This window comes from Hippoglossus hippoglossus, chromosome 24, assembly GCF_009819705.1.
Source record: "Hippoglossus hippoglossus isolate fHipHip1 chromosome 24, fHipHip1.pri, whole genome shotgun sequence".
Classification (NCBI taxonomy): Eukaryota; Metazoa; Chordata; class Actinopteri; order Pleuronectiformes; family Pleuronectidae; genus Hippoglossus; species Hippoglossus hippoglossus.
In genome coordinates this window covers 5398765-5415875 of record NC_047174.1, presented here as the reverse complement: position 1 = coordinate 5415875, position 17111 = coordinate 5398765, and the positions used below count along the sequence as shown (strand labels likewise).

At 41.9% G+C, this 17111-nt stretch overlaps 1 protein-coding gene across 2 annotated transcripts; it reads right to left on the bottom strand.

Moving 5' to 3' along the window:
- Positions 1–1537: 1537 nt before the first annotated feature.
- On the bottom strand, positions 1538–12686 carry LOC117758587 (single-minded homolog 1-like). 2 transcript variants are annotated; one of them, XM_034580383.1, is made up of 12 exons: positions 12410–12686; positions 11145–11581; positions 9143–9225; positions 8958–9047; positions 8764–8869; positions 8217–8302; positions 7718–7917; positions 7483–7589; positions 7157–7304; positions 4446–4602; positions 3935–4322; positions 1538–3541 (listed from the first exon to the last, which is right to left on the bottom strand). In XM_034580383.1, exons 2-12 carry the CDS (start codon positions 11317–11319, stop codon positions 2799–2801), a joined length of 2283 nt encoding a protein of 760 aa, XP_034436274.1. In that variant the 5' UTR covers positions 11320–11581; positions 12410–12686; the 3' UTR covers positions 1538–2798. The 2 variants fall into 2 exon arrangements, with proteins under 2 accessions (XP_034436274.1, XP_034436275.1); XM_034580384.1 differs by having other exon boundaries at positions 1547–3541; positions 3935–4319; positions 12410–12627.
- Between the last annotated feature and the right edge of the window lie 4425 nt (positions 12687–17111).

The window sequence follows — 17111 nt, the reverse complement described above, 5'->3', positions numbered from 1 at the left end:
CAGCTCAGTAGTCACAGTAGTTTGCTGTTGTAGTGATTTGTACTCATTTCTTCATCTAGAGGTTTTTGATTATGGCGTCTGTGAATCCACTTGTCAGGCATTTAAAAAAAAAGAATAAGGATGATGCTTTTGAAATTTGATGTTTTTCTTATCATTGGTAAGTCCTATAAGTTTGTGTATCTAAAGTCTGATATAACCTCTATGAGCACCTTCGTTGTTGCATTGGAAAAACCTTGGACACTAGTTTAAGTCAAGACCAACATTCACCATTCTGCTGCCATAAATTCTGTCAACAGACTAAAAGTGTATTCATCCAATGTTTGCTAAAAAACTACAGTGAACAGCAGTTTGAAGAAATTCTAAAAATTATTTATTTAATATTTACATCTATGCATCATCAGTTTTGGTCTTTTAATGGGGAGTGAGAAAGATATAGTCTAACTCGAGGCCTGTTCTTTAAGGTTTTAGACTTGTTTTCATTTACTAGTGTTTTTATCAAATGTAAAATTAAACTTTCATGGCCATCATCATAAATGATTGTCTGAATATTTCAATATTTTTAGCCTATATCTTTATATCATGTTAGATTTTTTCTATGCTTGATAAATAGCAGAGTGTGTTATGGCCCTGTATTGGATTGGCCTAATACCTGATGTTACGTGGAAATAACTGACCAACATAGTATCTTTATCAGTGATAATATATATATGGCCCATGACACATGACTTTATCCAGCTTGTAAGATAATTCATATTATATACAACATTAAAATATAAAAATTGTCATATTCAGCAATGATTTTTTTTCTGCGATAAAAGGAAATATAAAGGAGTGGACGGACATCAGCTTCAGGGCGGTCCAACTGTTTCCCTGCTGGGTCAAGACCAGGGTGAATGAAACTGTCGGGAAAAGCCCAGTAAATGTGGAATGATTATTTTTGTGTGTAAAAGATGAGCTAGTTTCGGTTGCGGTGATGAAAAAGGCCAATTATCCATGTTATACTGGGTGAGTTGTTCGGACGACGCTCCTGGATAAAGTTCACGTTCTCGGACGCAGTTTGGTGCCGAACAAGCAGCTCTCACACGACCACACTTTGACAGAGCCAGTGTTATATAGACAAGTTGTGTGGTGAGCGAACTGGTAGCGAAGAATCTGAAAACCTCATTCAAAAGTAGAATTCATGCTGAAGAAAATTGTTGCCTGTCTGGACATTTCTATGTTTATATAAAACCTGCTGTGAATAGCATCATCATCACTACCATCTGGCATCAGATGCTTGGCCAACGGGAAACAGTTCCAGCCTCCGAGACGTTAGTGTGACATATGTAGTCAGTAATTTAGTATGAACTGTGAAGGATGTTGAGTGAAATGACCTGTATATTCATATTTTATGTATGTATATGTTTAATTTGCATTATTGTACAAAGTTGTTGTGAATATTTATTATTGGTGAACGATATATATCTGTAGTATCTATATAGCAGCATTATTTGTGATGTCGGACAGGTGACGGACAAAAAACTCGACAGACAAGTTACTCGTTTGCAACAGTATTCAGATTTAAGACTTTAACCAATTAATAAATAATCTTGCCACTCCTAGTCCAAAGGTTCATTGTGTGATGATATTTACATCATAAATTAAATAAGAAACTAAAGACATTCAACATATTTTAGATAAGTTGGTATCAATCATTTTTATCCCTTAGGCCCTCATGACGATACAAAAACAGATGGTTTTCAATTGCATGTGGAGCAGAATTAAAAAAAAAAATTAAAGCTTACTCAACATATGCTAATATGTCGGGTAAAGCTTAAAGTAAAAACAGGAAAAAAAAAAAAAATCATACTCTGATATGTAAACAATATCATTTGAGCCACAGCTGTAAATCAATACATACAATATCTATGTTTAGAGGTCACGGGGAGATTACAGGTTGGTTTTGTAATCTCTTCGTGCTCTAAGTGAGGGCGTTTCACATACACGTTAAAACAGTTTAAAGTTGTCCTGCATAATTTACACTTTTACATATCAGAGGCCTTTTTCCTTCTTTCTGTTTTTCCACTAGATTCTTTTTTTCTAGTCTAATCTCGGTGTCATCCAAACACCAAAACTAATTTAATGCCACCGGTAAAGTTTCTACTTGGACAGGAAGAAATGACACGTACAGAAAATAGCCCACTGACAAATAAATACCAGGAAACACTGACACCTAACAATAGCGAATTGCTCGCCGTTTCCCATGATGCACTTCATGTGTCAAACATTACGCTCTGTGCAATGGAGTTTTCAGGTGAAGGGGCAATGGAACAACACATTTGCTTACTGCCTTTGGAAATCGTGTCCGCGACAGATTAACTCACATGGCCAATGATGCGTAAGACATTTGGAACAGAAACACTGGCTTGATGTTTAACCAGATTCAAAACTTGGGTCGCCTTCGCAAGGAGGGGAATTCGCTCCCATTAGAGTAGTACTGTATTCCTATGTAATGGAGCAAACCTGTGCCAGGTGGCGTTTCAAATATTAGTTCTTAAACACGAGTCCTTTTAGAGTCTTGGAAAATCGTCCTCTGATGACGGAGAGGGAGAATGTCATGATACACAGGCCGGATGAAAACAGAAATTGCACTGACTGAGCCAGAGAGGGCGCATGGACCCTGTGCAGGTACCTTAGTCTTTTTTTTTTATTGTCTCGTCTTTCCCATCAAGCACCTGGCCAGTGTTTAATGTGCACACAGCACCACCTTCATTTAATATCCTCATTTAGAGAACAAAATCTGTCTGCAACCGCTATCGTCAGCTCCCGTTGGTTATGATAACTGAGGTGGCTTTGTGTCCCTGCATCTGCTCTGCCTGCATCCTCACGTGAGATGCCACGTCATACTGGACTCCTCCACAGGCCAGTCCCGAGTAACTCCGCAGGTTCTCCGGGTCATACAGGTGCTCCAGGGAGTACCCAGTCAAAGCGTAGGCTGCTTGTCTGTCCAACGGCTGCCTCTCCTGAGTCGGATAGATCAGCGGGCTCCCCTGGGGCTGTGAATGGTGGGGGGACAGATCAGTCGCCATGTAGTCTTTGGTGAGGGAAAGGCCCGACCTCGGCATCCCATCAGAGCTGGGGCTGCTGAGACGAGATAAAGAAGCAGGACTGGTCGTGTTTTCGTCATTGTCATGGGGGCCAAGCACTTTGATGTCATCCCGGTGATGTAGGCGCTCAGAGGGGAGGTCGATGCTGGGTGCTCCGGGGCCTCGGCACACCACACTGGGCATGTTGAGCTGGGAGTGGTGGGGTAATGAGGAGTTGAAGCATGGGCTGTGAGCTTTGGCGAGCCCTGAGACGTCCAGCGGCGCCTTGTGCTGCTGCAGACGGCTCTCTTCCTCTTTGATCATCTGCTGTGTGGCACGAATCAGGGTCTCCATCTTGCTTGGCTCTCGGGGGCTTGCCCGAAAGTGGTCACCGTGGTAACGCTCACCTGAATCGCTGGTGGACCCGCCTCCATCTGGTGAACTCACTACACTGTCTTCATCCCAGTGACCCCGACCTGTGAGGAGAGTTGAATTAGCCACATTTTAAAACGCTGAAATAAATAAATTACATGTCTACTCATATATTTGATGTGCCTCAAACCATGAGTCTGTATAGCTGTGCACAATTCTGCTTTACATGCATATAGAATCTTGGTCTATTAGACTGGATGTCTTGGCAGAAACTCAGTGGGGGTTGTTTCACTGTTTGAGGATGTGAAATGTGAAATAACTTGGCTTTCAATTGCAGGCAATTTTTGAGCAGATGGTAGCAATCGGCACCCTGGCAAGAGACGCCGTAAACAACTTAGCATGTCTCATAATAACATTTGAAAAACAGCTACCAGGAGAAGCCAGGCCAGAACTATTTGCAGAGACAGATGGTTGTGGTCTCAACCCTAACACCTCACCATGAATGGCTCCGTGGTACGATGTGATTTCGTAGGCTTCGTTGTTCTCCACCGAGGGTTTCGGCAGCGAGAGAACGGAGCGTGTGGCATCCCACCAAACCTCTCTTCCTGACTGGGGGGTTCCTAGGAAGTATCGGCTGCTCTGGCATCGGACGCGGTCACAGGTGGTGGTGTGCGGATGTGCTTGGGCATGGGCGAGATCTTCTTCAGATAAACCAAGGCCATAGCACAGGGAGCCTGAGTCTGGATACAGTCGGTAGGCACAAGACGTCTCGGTCGCCTCAACAGGATCCAACAGCTGAGGAGATGCGGAGTCAGTCAGGGGGCTTCCTCCCCATTGGCTGTCTTGGTCTGACTCCGAGCGCTCTGGATTGAAAGCGGAAAACTGCTGGAGAGAGAAACAAGAAAATCACAGTTCCAGGAGTTTGTGATTTGATGAGCTTTCTAACAATTAGGCTTGTGCTGAGTCTCTTTTTCTTGATTTAGCTCTGCAAAACAGGCTGTTTATTACCTGTGGGTAGGGTGACACTCTGGCCTTGGCCTTCGCCGGGGGCAGACGTGACTTGGTGCTCTTCCTGTCTTCAGTGTGACTGTTGGCGTAGGGGAAGGCTGGCTTGGTCGGGCTCATTTGGTCCAAGGACAGCTGCATACCCTTATACTCAGTGTCCCTTTTGACAAAAACAAAATATATGTTACAGATAAGAATAACAATTTTTAGCCTATATTTATCCAAGTTGGGACGGTTAAGTCCTGCCAGTAGCTTAAAAAAAACCTCCATCTTGGCTAGCAATTTTAGTTGGTCCACCGCGTTTGTCAAAACTAAAATATCTAAACTACTGGATAAATTTCCATGAAATGTTGGACAGATTTGTGGTCTCAAAAGCATGAAGCACACAGACTTTGATGATCCTTTGATTATCCCCCTAGCACTACCACAAGGTTGACGTTTAGAGTTTTAAATTAAATATCCTGAAAACTATTTGCAGGATGAAATCAGCTCATACTGTACAGGTTCCATTCAAACAAGGATAGATTAAAAACATTTGTTTTAGCACCAAAGATATTACCAACAGCCAGCTATAATTATGTTCTGTGCTTATAGCCAAAACATTAAAATGCTAACTGCTAAACTAAGATGATGCACATAATACCTGCTACCACTGGGCATAATAGCATTGTCATTGTGAAAGTGTTAGCATGCTGAAGCTAGTATTATGTGCAACCTGCTAGCATTGCTGTAAAGACCTTGTTTTTCTCATACAGTAACAAATCTAACTTTTTTTTTGGCTCACATTCTTTTTGCCGCAGGCCACTGAGCCACTTAATTCCCAAGCCTTGCTGAAGGACACTTTGAATAAGTGCATCGCGTCACTTGTTCACCTTAGAACTTTTCAAACCTTTAGGCATTTTCTCCCCTCATAATCCGATGTACAGTCGTGGTGGTTGTATTGTGTCTAATCAGTGATTACTCTGCAGCAGACGTCTTGGCCAATATTGAACATAGATAGCGGAACAGACTTGTTTTACAAACAAACTTCTGATGGTCTGAATGGTGTCAAGACTATGAGAAGTGAAAACCACTGTACAGATAACTTCCAGAGATTGAGCCCTCCCCCTTCTGAGATAAATAACAGGTAACCTGAAGAAAGTTAATAATTCTTTTCTGCCAGAACGGTGCCAGAAAGCAACACAGGAAAATGTGCAAACAGACACACACACTATCTCTGCACTGAATCTCCTCTGCGAGCGTCTTTAAGTAAAAATACAGTTTCCTTCAACGCAGACGCTCTTCTTACTCGTGTATGTGAGTGCAGCATGTGCACCGTCTTTGACATTTTAACCCACTGTCCTGCGGCTGAACTCGGTCCAAGTGACACTGTCGAGGGAGTGAAAAGGCTCCTGTGTCAAGTGTTCAGCAAACATGAGCCTATTCTTAACTTATCACATCAACAGTATGTAATAGCAGCTGCCTGGCATTTTAAACCCTGTGGCCCATCCCTGACCCTGCACAGCCAGCCTCTTTAATATGACTCTAAATATGACCCATTCTTTATGTACAACACCTCAGGGGAAAGGCTGTGTTTGGATAGCCAGTACACAGTGTGAGTGCTATTTGCTCTTGCAGGTATAGTTGCCGTGGCTGGTTCTGCATCCTATCTGTGCCCTGGCTGACTTCTGTCTGAGCCAATAATGTTGGGCCTTTGTGCAAACTCAGCTGTGTTGGCTGAATTCCACCTCAGGGTCAATGTCAGAGCACCTCGTGTCTGAAATACGCCACCAGCCGAGCTCCAAACATGATTTATTAATGGATTCTTGTTTGGCTAAAAATGCGGCTGGGGCGAGGTGATTGAATCACAGTGGTTTGTTTTTTGATGTACTTTTTTTTTGTAGTTATTGGTGTTATTATTCTTTTTGTGTGTGTGTGTGTACCTCTGTGTTAGACCTAATTGTGCGTTTGGAAATTCATTGTAATTTTAATGCAGTCACTTTGTTTTCTCCTTACTGCATTGAGGAAATCAATATTTGAAGTGCTGCCATATGCATGCATGCACGTACAGAGACTTGCACAAACACACCATCTCTTTTACTCACACACACACACACAAGTGAGATTTGGATCAACCAAACCTAACAAGGAAAATACAACATGTGCTACAGCTATGAGATGGCTATTGATTCCTAGTTCACCGTTTGATCGATTTAGCTTCCCTCGGCCTGCGGATCGATGGTGACAGTAGAGGTTTTTTGATGGGGTTGAACCGTGATGTTTGTCTTGTCTTGTCTCAAAGGGCCCTAGTGTGCTTTGTGCTCTCATAACACACAACTGCCTGAGCCCTGCAGCCGCCGCCGCCGCATTCGGTGGATTTGTACAGAGAGGCTGCAGAGGGATAAAGTGAAGGATTTCTCCAAGAGCCAAAGACCCATCACATCATTGAGTGAGCTTCGAGCGTGGATCATAAGAGTCTATGATATGATTGTACCTAATCTAGTTAAATATTCAACGCTGCTCCCTCAGCAAACACATGAAAAATGCAGCTGCGTTTAGACCACAAACATAAAACCCTGTAAACCCTGTGTTCTGATTATTGCGTCGCTGTAGTTTCAGGGATTTTAGTCCGAAATGCAACAGATGTAAGGACTTAATATCTGAAAAGTGGGATTCAAATAAAATAGTTTTATATGCATGCATGCAAACATCTCTGGCTTTATAGTGGGACTCACGTGAGGACGTAGTTGACACTGACGATACAGTGAGGCCTTGAGGATCGGCTGTTGTGGACGATTGTGGCGTAACTCTGGACCCAGACCCAGCCACCGTGCTTGGCCAGGAAACGATAATACTTAGTGGTGACTTGGCCTTTTACCAGCACTGACGGAGATGAAAGAAACGGAGAGAAAACAGAGATTAGCGTATTTAACGTGATGCCTGTTTGTGTGTGTGTGTGTGTTTGTGTGATTGTCTGCATGTGGTGGCTGCAGCAGGTTGCCAGAGCAGACAAAAAAAGGGTCTGTTGTAAAAGGAATAATGGAGGAGGCTGGTAACTCACAGAGGTGGTGAGCACAGCGGAGGTGGAAGGTGTCACAGCTGTGGACATGATGGTACAGAGTTTTCTCTATTAGGTCCTGGGGCTCATAACCTGTCAGATCGGCAACCCTGGAAAGGAATTAAGGAGGGATGTTTAAAAAATATACTTGCAATTCAGGGATATTTCAAATTTGCCTGTAGGAGAAAAAGCTGATTGTATTATGCTGGTATTTTGTCGACCTGGAAATTCAGTGTACCTGGAGTCCAGGAAGATGAGCTTCATGTCCAGACTGGCTCTGAACATGAACATGTTGCTGTGCAGTTTGATCTCCGTCACGGCGCTGGGCGGCAGAGAGTGTCCCACCGCAACCAGACCCACGTTCTGGTAGCAGCTCTCGAAAGGTGACATGTCCAGACTGTACTGACGGATCTTCAGGTAGCCGCTGCAGTGGATCACCTGTGGTGAAGCACAGAGACATGTGAGAATATATTACACATAAAAATTAACACTGCAGAAGCAATGTGCACAATATATTTGGTTTTATTTTTAAAATAATCTAAGATTGTTACCAAATTTTAAATTCAGGACATTATAGTAATATAATATCTCTTCTAATATAGAAACAAAGCACAGATATGAAAATATTTAAATTGACATTATTATACAATTGTTAACTAATCAATTAATTGTACTTTAATTAATTTCTTAATTAACACTAAGTCAATTAAACACAGTGACAAAACCTCACCGCCTACCTTGTATCCACCGCTGGTGAGGCCTGCGTTTCTCTTCGCCAGCACACATTTCATCCGCAGAAAGAAAGATCGCTCCATTTCATATTCTGCAGGAGGAAAAAAAACGAATATAAACAAGAATCCAATCAGAAAGTCATATTTGCGTAAAAGACGCACAGACGCTTTGTGTGCATAGTAAAATAGAGACGCGTCATTAGGCCTATGGCGCACTTGTTCATTTCAAATACGAGTAATTATTACAAAATAAAGGTATTATTTAGCATTGCATAAAAATAAATAAATGCATTGAAACGTATAAAGCGATTTTCTGGTTTCCAGATGCTTCCTGCGGGAATCTTTAGTGCGTTTCTCTCCAATGTCAAACGCACGAATTTGTGCAGAATATATTCATTTTCCACGTGTGATATTATTATAATAATATCAATGTAATGTTGATTTAAAAAATCCGATTCATTTATTGTAGCTTCGTCCTGCAGCACAGCGAGTTGCAATAAAATCCGCAAAACGTGGACACGGGCTGCGTCAGCGCCCAGGAAGCGTTTCTTACCTTGGACGAGGTGAGAGTAGGGCTGGTGAGGAGTGAGCACAGCGGTCATCTCATCGTGGTCGGCAGGATGGACATACTCATAAATACTGTTCCCAGTCAACTCTACCTGTGGAGATTGAATTATCAGAATAACAGACATGCAGGGATACTACGACTACTAATAATAATAATAACGTTAAATTGCACAGACGGACCTGAGACAGTCCTAGATGCACCGACGCCGTCTCTGAGATGTACATGATCTTTCCATCCGGGGCCACCACGAAGATGAATCCGTCCAACGTCTGTAAATAAACGACACGTGTTCAGTCACGACCACCCTGCACCAGCCCCCCCTCCCTGTTATAGATGATGAATAATACTGGAGATATTAATGTACCTGCAGCAAATGTGACCCCAGCTCTCGACCTAAGTTGTCCAGAGATCTTGCTCGACTGGTGTGACCCCAGGCCTCACCCAGACCTGCACACACATCATACTGTGTCACTGCTGAGCTGCACATTACAATCAACGTGTCGTCTTGTTGTTATTAATAATGCACAAAATCTAAGATTAAACTTTGTTAAAGATTATATGGTTTCATAAATCGACAGCATTTTATTATTATTATTATTATTATTTATTATTATTAAATTAAACCTATATTGGCAAAGTCAGGACCTTGTTTGTGTCACACACATGAAAACATACACAATCTCAAGCCATATATACCGGTGTGCATTCATGCTCTTATTTTATAGCTCTTTTGTTACATTTTTATATTATTTCATTATATTTTTATCACATGTATATATCACACACTTTATTTTATTAGATTATTTAGTGTTGAGGCATTGACACTGTCCCTTTTACTGTTAGTGCTAGCTTGTATAAATTACTTTAAGGGCTCTCAAGAGATGACAGGAATTTAATAGAATATTTAAATTAATACTCATGCCATTATGAATATTATTATTGTTGTTATCCCACTTATAGCAATTGTTGTGTTCTACGCTATTCAAAAACAACCTCTTCCATATTTTAACTGCTCAGATATCCTCCATCTTTGGATGTTTGGGTCCAGTGAACCTCTCACAGTGTAGGCCACGGTTTTCAGTGTAAGTGGAACAAAGCAGGTCGCCTGTGTCCCTCGGTGAAATTCATTCGGCTTTATTAGAAATGTGCTGGAGCTCAGGCATCATCAGTAAATGAGTGATCCGTCTCCCCTGCTGCAGCCTGATTGAAAATAAAAATAAGTCTCCGCTTATACGGACATGTAGAATATTACCGTGCCCTCACATGAGAGGATGCAGAAATAGTGTACTTCTGCTGAGGGATAAAACTATATCAAAACTCCTATAGATGCAAAATGTGTCTTTATGTTTAAATACATCTATATTAATTGATTTCAGTGTGTTTAATAGTGTTTTATGTTGCATGTCATGACCTGTGTGTTATTATAACTATACTGTACATGCAGCAAAAACCTACGCTTATGATCTGGCTTCATGGGAGAGCATTTTCCCTTTATGTGTGTCTGTGTGTGTCTGTGTGTGTCTGTGTGTGTCTGTGTGTGTGTGCCTCCTGCTCACATGGCTTTAGGTGATTAGAAGCCTTGCAGGGCCTTTTTTCTAATTGCTACATCTTGTTCTCAGTCACGCAGACAGAGGAGCCTGCAGAGACCTGTATAAAAAGATGGAGGCAGCTTGTCTCCTCTGGACACAGCGAATTAAAACACGCATCATAATCCATTTGTAAAGACGTCCTGTAGTTCGACGAGGAGTCGCTATTATATTCCTGTAATATTTGTATGTAGATTAAAAACGAGCCTTGCAGCACGGGTATGGAAACAACAGGACCTAAATATTTTATTATATATTTTAAAAACCTATTTCTAAAGAATTTAGCTATTATTATTATCATGAATGATATGATTTATATTTTTGTATTTGCACGAATCCACACTTGTTGCAAGATTCAATGACTATTATATTATTATAGTTATTATAATTGTTATTATTTGCACTGCTCAACTAAAATATATATGTATATCTCAATATTTCAGTTGTGGTATTTTACCAGGAAATCCCACTGACTCATTGAGTAGTGATGCTAATAATATCTTTGTCAGATTTTGTCATCTGAATTTAATAACAATCCCAATTTATGCATATGGTTTTTAATATAATTTAACTTTATATATAATATTTCATTTATAATTTAATCTATAATAAACGATTTGATTTATAATAATATATTGGGCTACATAAAGTTAAAAATAAATATATGACTGAATGCAGTGAATTCCCTGTAAACTGAATTCCATGCAGAGAGGAAAAATGTCACAAAGTAAAAAAAATGGTGGAAGTGCAGTGGTGTGTGTTCGTGGACCAGTCGCTCACCCTGAGGGAAAACTATCCTCATCTTCAGGTAACTGGTGGTGAGTCTGATGATGGAGGCCTTGTCCAGCTGGGAGGTGATGGCGGACGGTAGAGGCAACATTTTGGCCAGCTCGTAAAATTCACTGTTCTCCTTTTCCCGTCTAGTCCTTGCGGCCGTTTTGGATTTCTCCTTCATCTCGCAGCCTTTTTTATTTTCCCCTGCAGCTCTTTCTCGCTCGACTCGGTCCTTCCCGTCAGCAGCTCCACTCACTCCTCTGGCCCGTCTGCCTCCTTTTCATTGTACTTCTCAACTTCACAAACAAATCTTTATTTCTCTCTCTCTATATATAAATACCAATAAGCGAATCCAGATTGTGAGAGTATCCCTGGTACAGCTCCTCCTGATGGACTCAGTGGTTTAATTCTCCTCGGTGCAGCGGCTGATGTTCATCCATGACCTGTGCAACACATGTCACAGGAAGAAAAAAACACGTTACTCCTGCATCCGGAGAGAAAAGCATCTTTGTTTTTTCATCTGCATGCACGAGGCCTGCGTGTGCACCAACACCGACATGATGTAAGGTCCCCTGTGTTATTTCTGATGCATGTATGACACATCAAAATGAAGGAGCTGACTGTTATGTGTAAAGAAAAACAACGCTGTGGATGAAGTTATTCCATTTAGTCGTGAATCAAAACACAGGTTTAATTTAATGTGAGTGTGAAAACAATAAATTAACAATATAAGCAACAGGTACAGCAGCAACACATTAGTGTATTTTAGGAAATTCTCACACTACATGAGGTGTAATTTAATTTCACGAGGATGTATAAAATATTTTAAAAAAGCAGATTTAAATACGTGCACAGTCAAAAGGATTCGTCAAAACTTTGTCTCAATTTTTTCGAGGAGCACAACAAACACCTTAAGTCATTTTAGACATTTTCTTAATGTTTCGACTAAAATTAAATGTCACAAACGCCCGTTTAAAATAAAGCTGCATTTTGCATTTATCTATCTTTGGGCTTAAAAGAACAAAAAGTAATTTTAAGGCGTCGTGTGTGTGTGGTCACTGCTGCAGGATCGAGGAAATGGACATGGCACACTATTCCTGAAACCTGCGCTGGAGGAGGAAATAAAACTACTGTGACACAATATCACCACAATCCTCTAAATATATATTTTTTTTTAAAGAATAAAAAAAATATTTCAACATCCAGAAGGATAGTGGTCAGACTCGTCGAGAGGAGAGAACATCTGCAGTGTGTGTGTGTAGTTTCCCTACCCGCGAGGAGACGCACCGCATTTCCGTGCGTCTGGATCAATCCATGTGGCCTTGCGGGGCAGCCTGCTGGGAATTTCACCTGTCCTGACGCGGGTTCACCCAGTCCTCCCAGTTCACTCCGGTGTCGGGCTCCTCCTGGATTCTCCACCTGGAAAGGCGAACGGGGCCGTGCGCTGCATACACCTCCCCAAATTATAAGGACGCGCAACGAGTGGCATTCGTGCCCAACAAGCCTCCTTCTCCACAACCATCTCCCTGTGCCTCTCCGGAGCAGCCCGGGACCCGCCCGCCTCGCTCTGATTGGACGCGACCCTGGAAAGCCGTGCGGCGATTGGACGCTGGCCGTGGGGCGTCGATTCGGTGCACGGCCGATGGTAGCCCTATGCGTGCATGCGCGGCACTTGGCCGTGCGCGTACAGTGCGCTTGGATGTGATCTTGTGTTTTTGTCATTAGCGTGGAGATCACGGATCAAGTTGGTGGAGAAAAATAAATAAAACAATCCGCGTAAAACAACATGACAGGAGAAATATTCTGCAGCCGAGAGTCCGAATCAAACCTTCACAGACCTGCAGTTAGGGATTACTTAAAGAAATGTTCAGGATACAATCTGCTGTTATATATCTACTAGAAGAGAAAAGGAAATATAATCACTTAAATGCCAATTTCGTGCGTAAAATCAAAGTTTTTTTCTATTAGATTGACATGAGAAAAGGTGGAATTGTTTTAATTGCAATGGGAAATATTAAATCAATTCAGAAATAGTATTTTCTTTTCTCCAGTCACTAAATGCACTTTCCAAAAATATTTAGTATTTAGTAAAGTCTGGGTAGAACTATTAAAATATTAATAATAGAAACACAAGTAACAAATAAATAAGTGTGTCAGTGTTGTGAGTAGAATTAAAACGTTAATGTGTTAATGCTCTGCTCGTTTGGCTGAACAGGCCTTAAACCCTCCTCCTCGCCCTTTTCAGCATCATAGCGGATCCCTGTGTTTCTGGTCAGACTGTGCACGTGCTGACCAAAGAACATGGAGCCCTCCACCTGTTTTTACTGGTTACACCACATGTTCCACTGGTTTTCGTGTTGCTGCACGAACCTCATCTGGATTTCAAAAAGGCATTTGTTGCTGGAGAGGAATCAGCTCCGAAGTGGAGACTTAAACTTTACATTTGAAATTGATTTTTTTCCTGTAAATATTTCTAGTTTAGTCTCTTGGCAAATTTACTCTCCAATCCTGTATTTTTTTATTTTTTAAATCTTGAGCTATTTCTGAAAGTGCGTGTGGGTTTTCTTTGTTTTTGTGTTTTCTTCCTCTGGATCCAGACGCAGAGCAGTTAGCGTCGGGCTGAGAGAGCAGCCCAGCACAGCTCCAGTCCTCCAGCGCTCCTGCACCAGTTTGGTTTGGTGTCCGTCCCTCAAACGCGTTTATCTCAGGATTAATTTCCATGGTGTGAATCAAATGAGAGCGCCGCGGTGCATGTAGTTTTTTAATTAGACACCAGGCGCTCAGGTGGAGGAGGGGGGTGCGTGTGTGGAGGGTGTGGGGCCGAGCAGCGGGCGCGGTGACGGGGGCGCGGACGCATGATGGTGAGCTCATTGCGCACGTAATTAGTCCTTAAATTGATGCTGCATCCTTCTATAATTGGAGATTCTCCTGCTGCCTGGGAACAGATTTCTCCCTCTGTCCTCGTGTGTGTGTGTGTGTGTGTGTGTGTGTGTGTGTGTGTGTGTGTGTGTGTGTGTGTGTGTGTGTGTGTGTGTGTGTGTGTGTGTGTGTGTGTGTGTGATCCATGTATTACTCACATGGTGGGGACCTAAATCTGTTTACACAGTCACATTATGGGGACTTGTCTTCCTTGTGGGGACAAAAAGCAAGTCACCATAATGTAAATAATTTAAGTTTAATTTGAAGACATTTTTATAAGTTTGGTTTTGGTTAAGTTTTCATTAGGTGTAAGTTAAGCTTATAGGTTTAGGGTTAAGTTAAGGCTAAGGTTAGGTTTAGTTATGTCAAGGTTCATTTTAGTCTATGAGTCTTTAAGTCGATGTTAAAGATTTGTAGGGTTAAGTTAAGGTTGGGTTAGGCAAAGGTTAAAGTTAGGTTTAGCTTAAGCTTATAGGTTCAGGTTAGGTTTAGGGTTTAGGTTAAGTTAATCTTAGGTTAACGTTAGGTTTAGATTCATGTTAAGGTTGGGTTAGGCATGTAGTAACTATGGTTAAGGTTAGAGTAAATCAATGTGAGTCAATGTAGTGTCCTCTGTAGCCATGGAGATAGGTGTGTGTGTGTGTGTGTGTGTGTGTGTGTGTGTGTGTGTGTGTGTGTGTGTGTGTGTGTGTGTGTGTGTGTGTGTGTGTGTGTGTGTGTGTGTGTGTGTGTGTGAGAAAACATTAATGGCTTCTTCTTGACATAAAATCAGTGTGAAGCCGAAACTTTCCATATTTCTCTCCTCTCTCAGATAAAAACAGTAAACAGGTCATTGAAGTGCGGCTCTAGATGTTCAGCCTCCTTCACAGCTGATGTTTCTAGAAGAGGCATTTGAAGCCTTTGAAGTAGAGCAGCCTCTCGGATCCATATCCCACATCACTTTTCTGTGACCAATCCCTCATCACTGGCTCCCAGTTCCTCCCCATTTTGTACACGAGCCAGCCACAGGTCAAAGGTCACCGTGCTTTTGTTTACTGCGTAGATCCGTCTCCATGCAAATGATTGGAATTCCATACTTCCATACTACCATTTGTTGCTTTACGTCGGCAAACCCAAAAAAATATCTCACGAATAAAAGAAGTAGTCTTTAATGCAGCTTCCTCTCGGCAGCGCCCCCAGTGACTGACAACCTGTCAGGCGTGATTGGGAAAGCGCAAGTTCCTCGAAGCTGGTAGAAGATTTACCCTGCAGGACCTCCTGTTAATGCCCCACCGCAGGCTACACAACAGGGGAGCTCGCTTTGGTGTCCTTCCAAACCCCTCCCTCCCCCACCGCCGCCGCAGTCTCGCCCGTCTTTCCATTTTTATGGTGTATTACGAATCCTGTTTCTCCGCGGGAAACCAGCATGGAAATAAGAAAAAAAAAAAAAAGGTGGGAGCGGGGCAGGTTAGTGAAGGTTATTTAGGAGAAGGATTTGAGGAAACTGTGGGAAGGAGGTGAGGGGATGAAGGTATAGACTCTGTCAGGGAGGAGCACGGTGCATCATTTCGTGTGATGAGGCCTGATAATGAAACTGTGGAGAGTTTTCTGTGTCGTAGGATCTGAGTCAGTCACTTAAATAAGAAACTACCCTTGAGCAAGGCACTTAAAGACCTTAAAATAAACATTTTCTCAGAAGGAGGTGGAATGTCCTTTCACGTCTCTGCACTTTATTCTTTATTATCACTAACTGAATCTGCTGGTATCCAGCTCAGATTTTTGTGATGCCTCTGAATGAGATGCAGTTGAATGAGAATTTATTTTGTGCGTGTCAAGATTACTCGATGTCTTTTTGGTTATATAAATATATATGGTTATACGAAAGCTATGGAGGGAATTGTCACAGATTTATGATGACAAGTGATCGGTTAATCTAAGCTGTAGATCACGTCTTCAATGTTATTGGTTGAAAAAGTTAATGGATTATATGACATCAATTTGGGATTTCGTCCAAATAATGATTTTTTTCATTCAATATAATCTTTAGGTCGTGTCTATTGTCCTGGAGGATGCAGAAAAACATGCATAAAATATAGTTCAAATATTTTTTAAACAAAGCAAGATTGTCATTTTCGAACTTGTTTGGGACCTCCTCATCACGTCACTTTTGATATATCATGTGATGCAGAATAATCTTTGCTCCATATAACCTGTGGCTTGTCTCTCTGGCCTCATTATTTGCAGAGATATCTTGGAATTTGTGTTTTCTCGAGCATATTTCTGTCGACCTTGATCTGTGACCAATCAACTGCAAAAGTGGAATAATATGGAAGGTAACCTCTAAAGTAACGTCCCCTGGTGAAAGTCCATCCATGCATTGTTGAGTTATTTTACACACTCACATGCACACAGCCGCCCGGCGTGCCGTATAATGATGCTAAGTAAACACATGGGCTTTAACATGCAAAACCTGTATGATTTTACCATGACCTCACCATGCTGCCCCATGTACAGTAGTTAAATTCGTCTGTGGAGATCCACCTCTGTATTTATAACCTCCACCTCTCTCACATTTCCTCTCCAACACTCTCACATATCACAAACTAATACTCTGCCATTACAGATTCACACAACCTGATTAGATGCATCATACAGTATGTAGCCCGCAGATGGAAGAGATCCAGCGTCTGTACATGTATGTGTGGGATGTTCAGGAAGAACTGTGGCTCTGACAGGATGCACGGTAACAAGATGTGAAAGAGCAGGAGAAGCGAGGAGAGGAAAAAATAACCAGGCAGTCAATTCTAAATGCGTTAGCAAAAGATTTCGCCGAACAAGTGAAAAGCAATGAGCCCGCGGCACCATGTCGGGTTCCACTCTGTGCTGCGAGATTGAAACGGTTGGGCATATGTAAACAGGCTGCATGTTTGACCAAGATTTGCCAGTTGTGTTTTCTGTAAGCAATTACTGACTCTTTGTTTTCCCTAAAAGACTGAAATGTCTTTTTAGTGCTCCCCGCCTCCATTACCTGTTGGTTTGGAAAGCAGCCTTTTTCATTTGAAGGCTGGACATTTT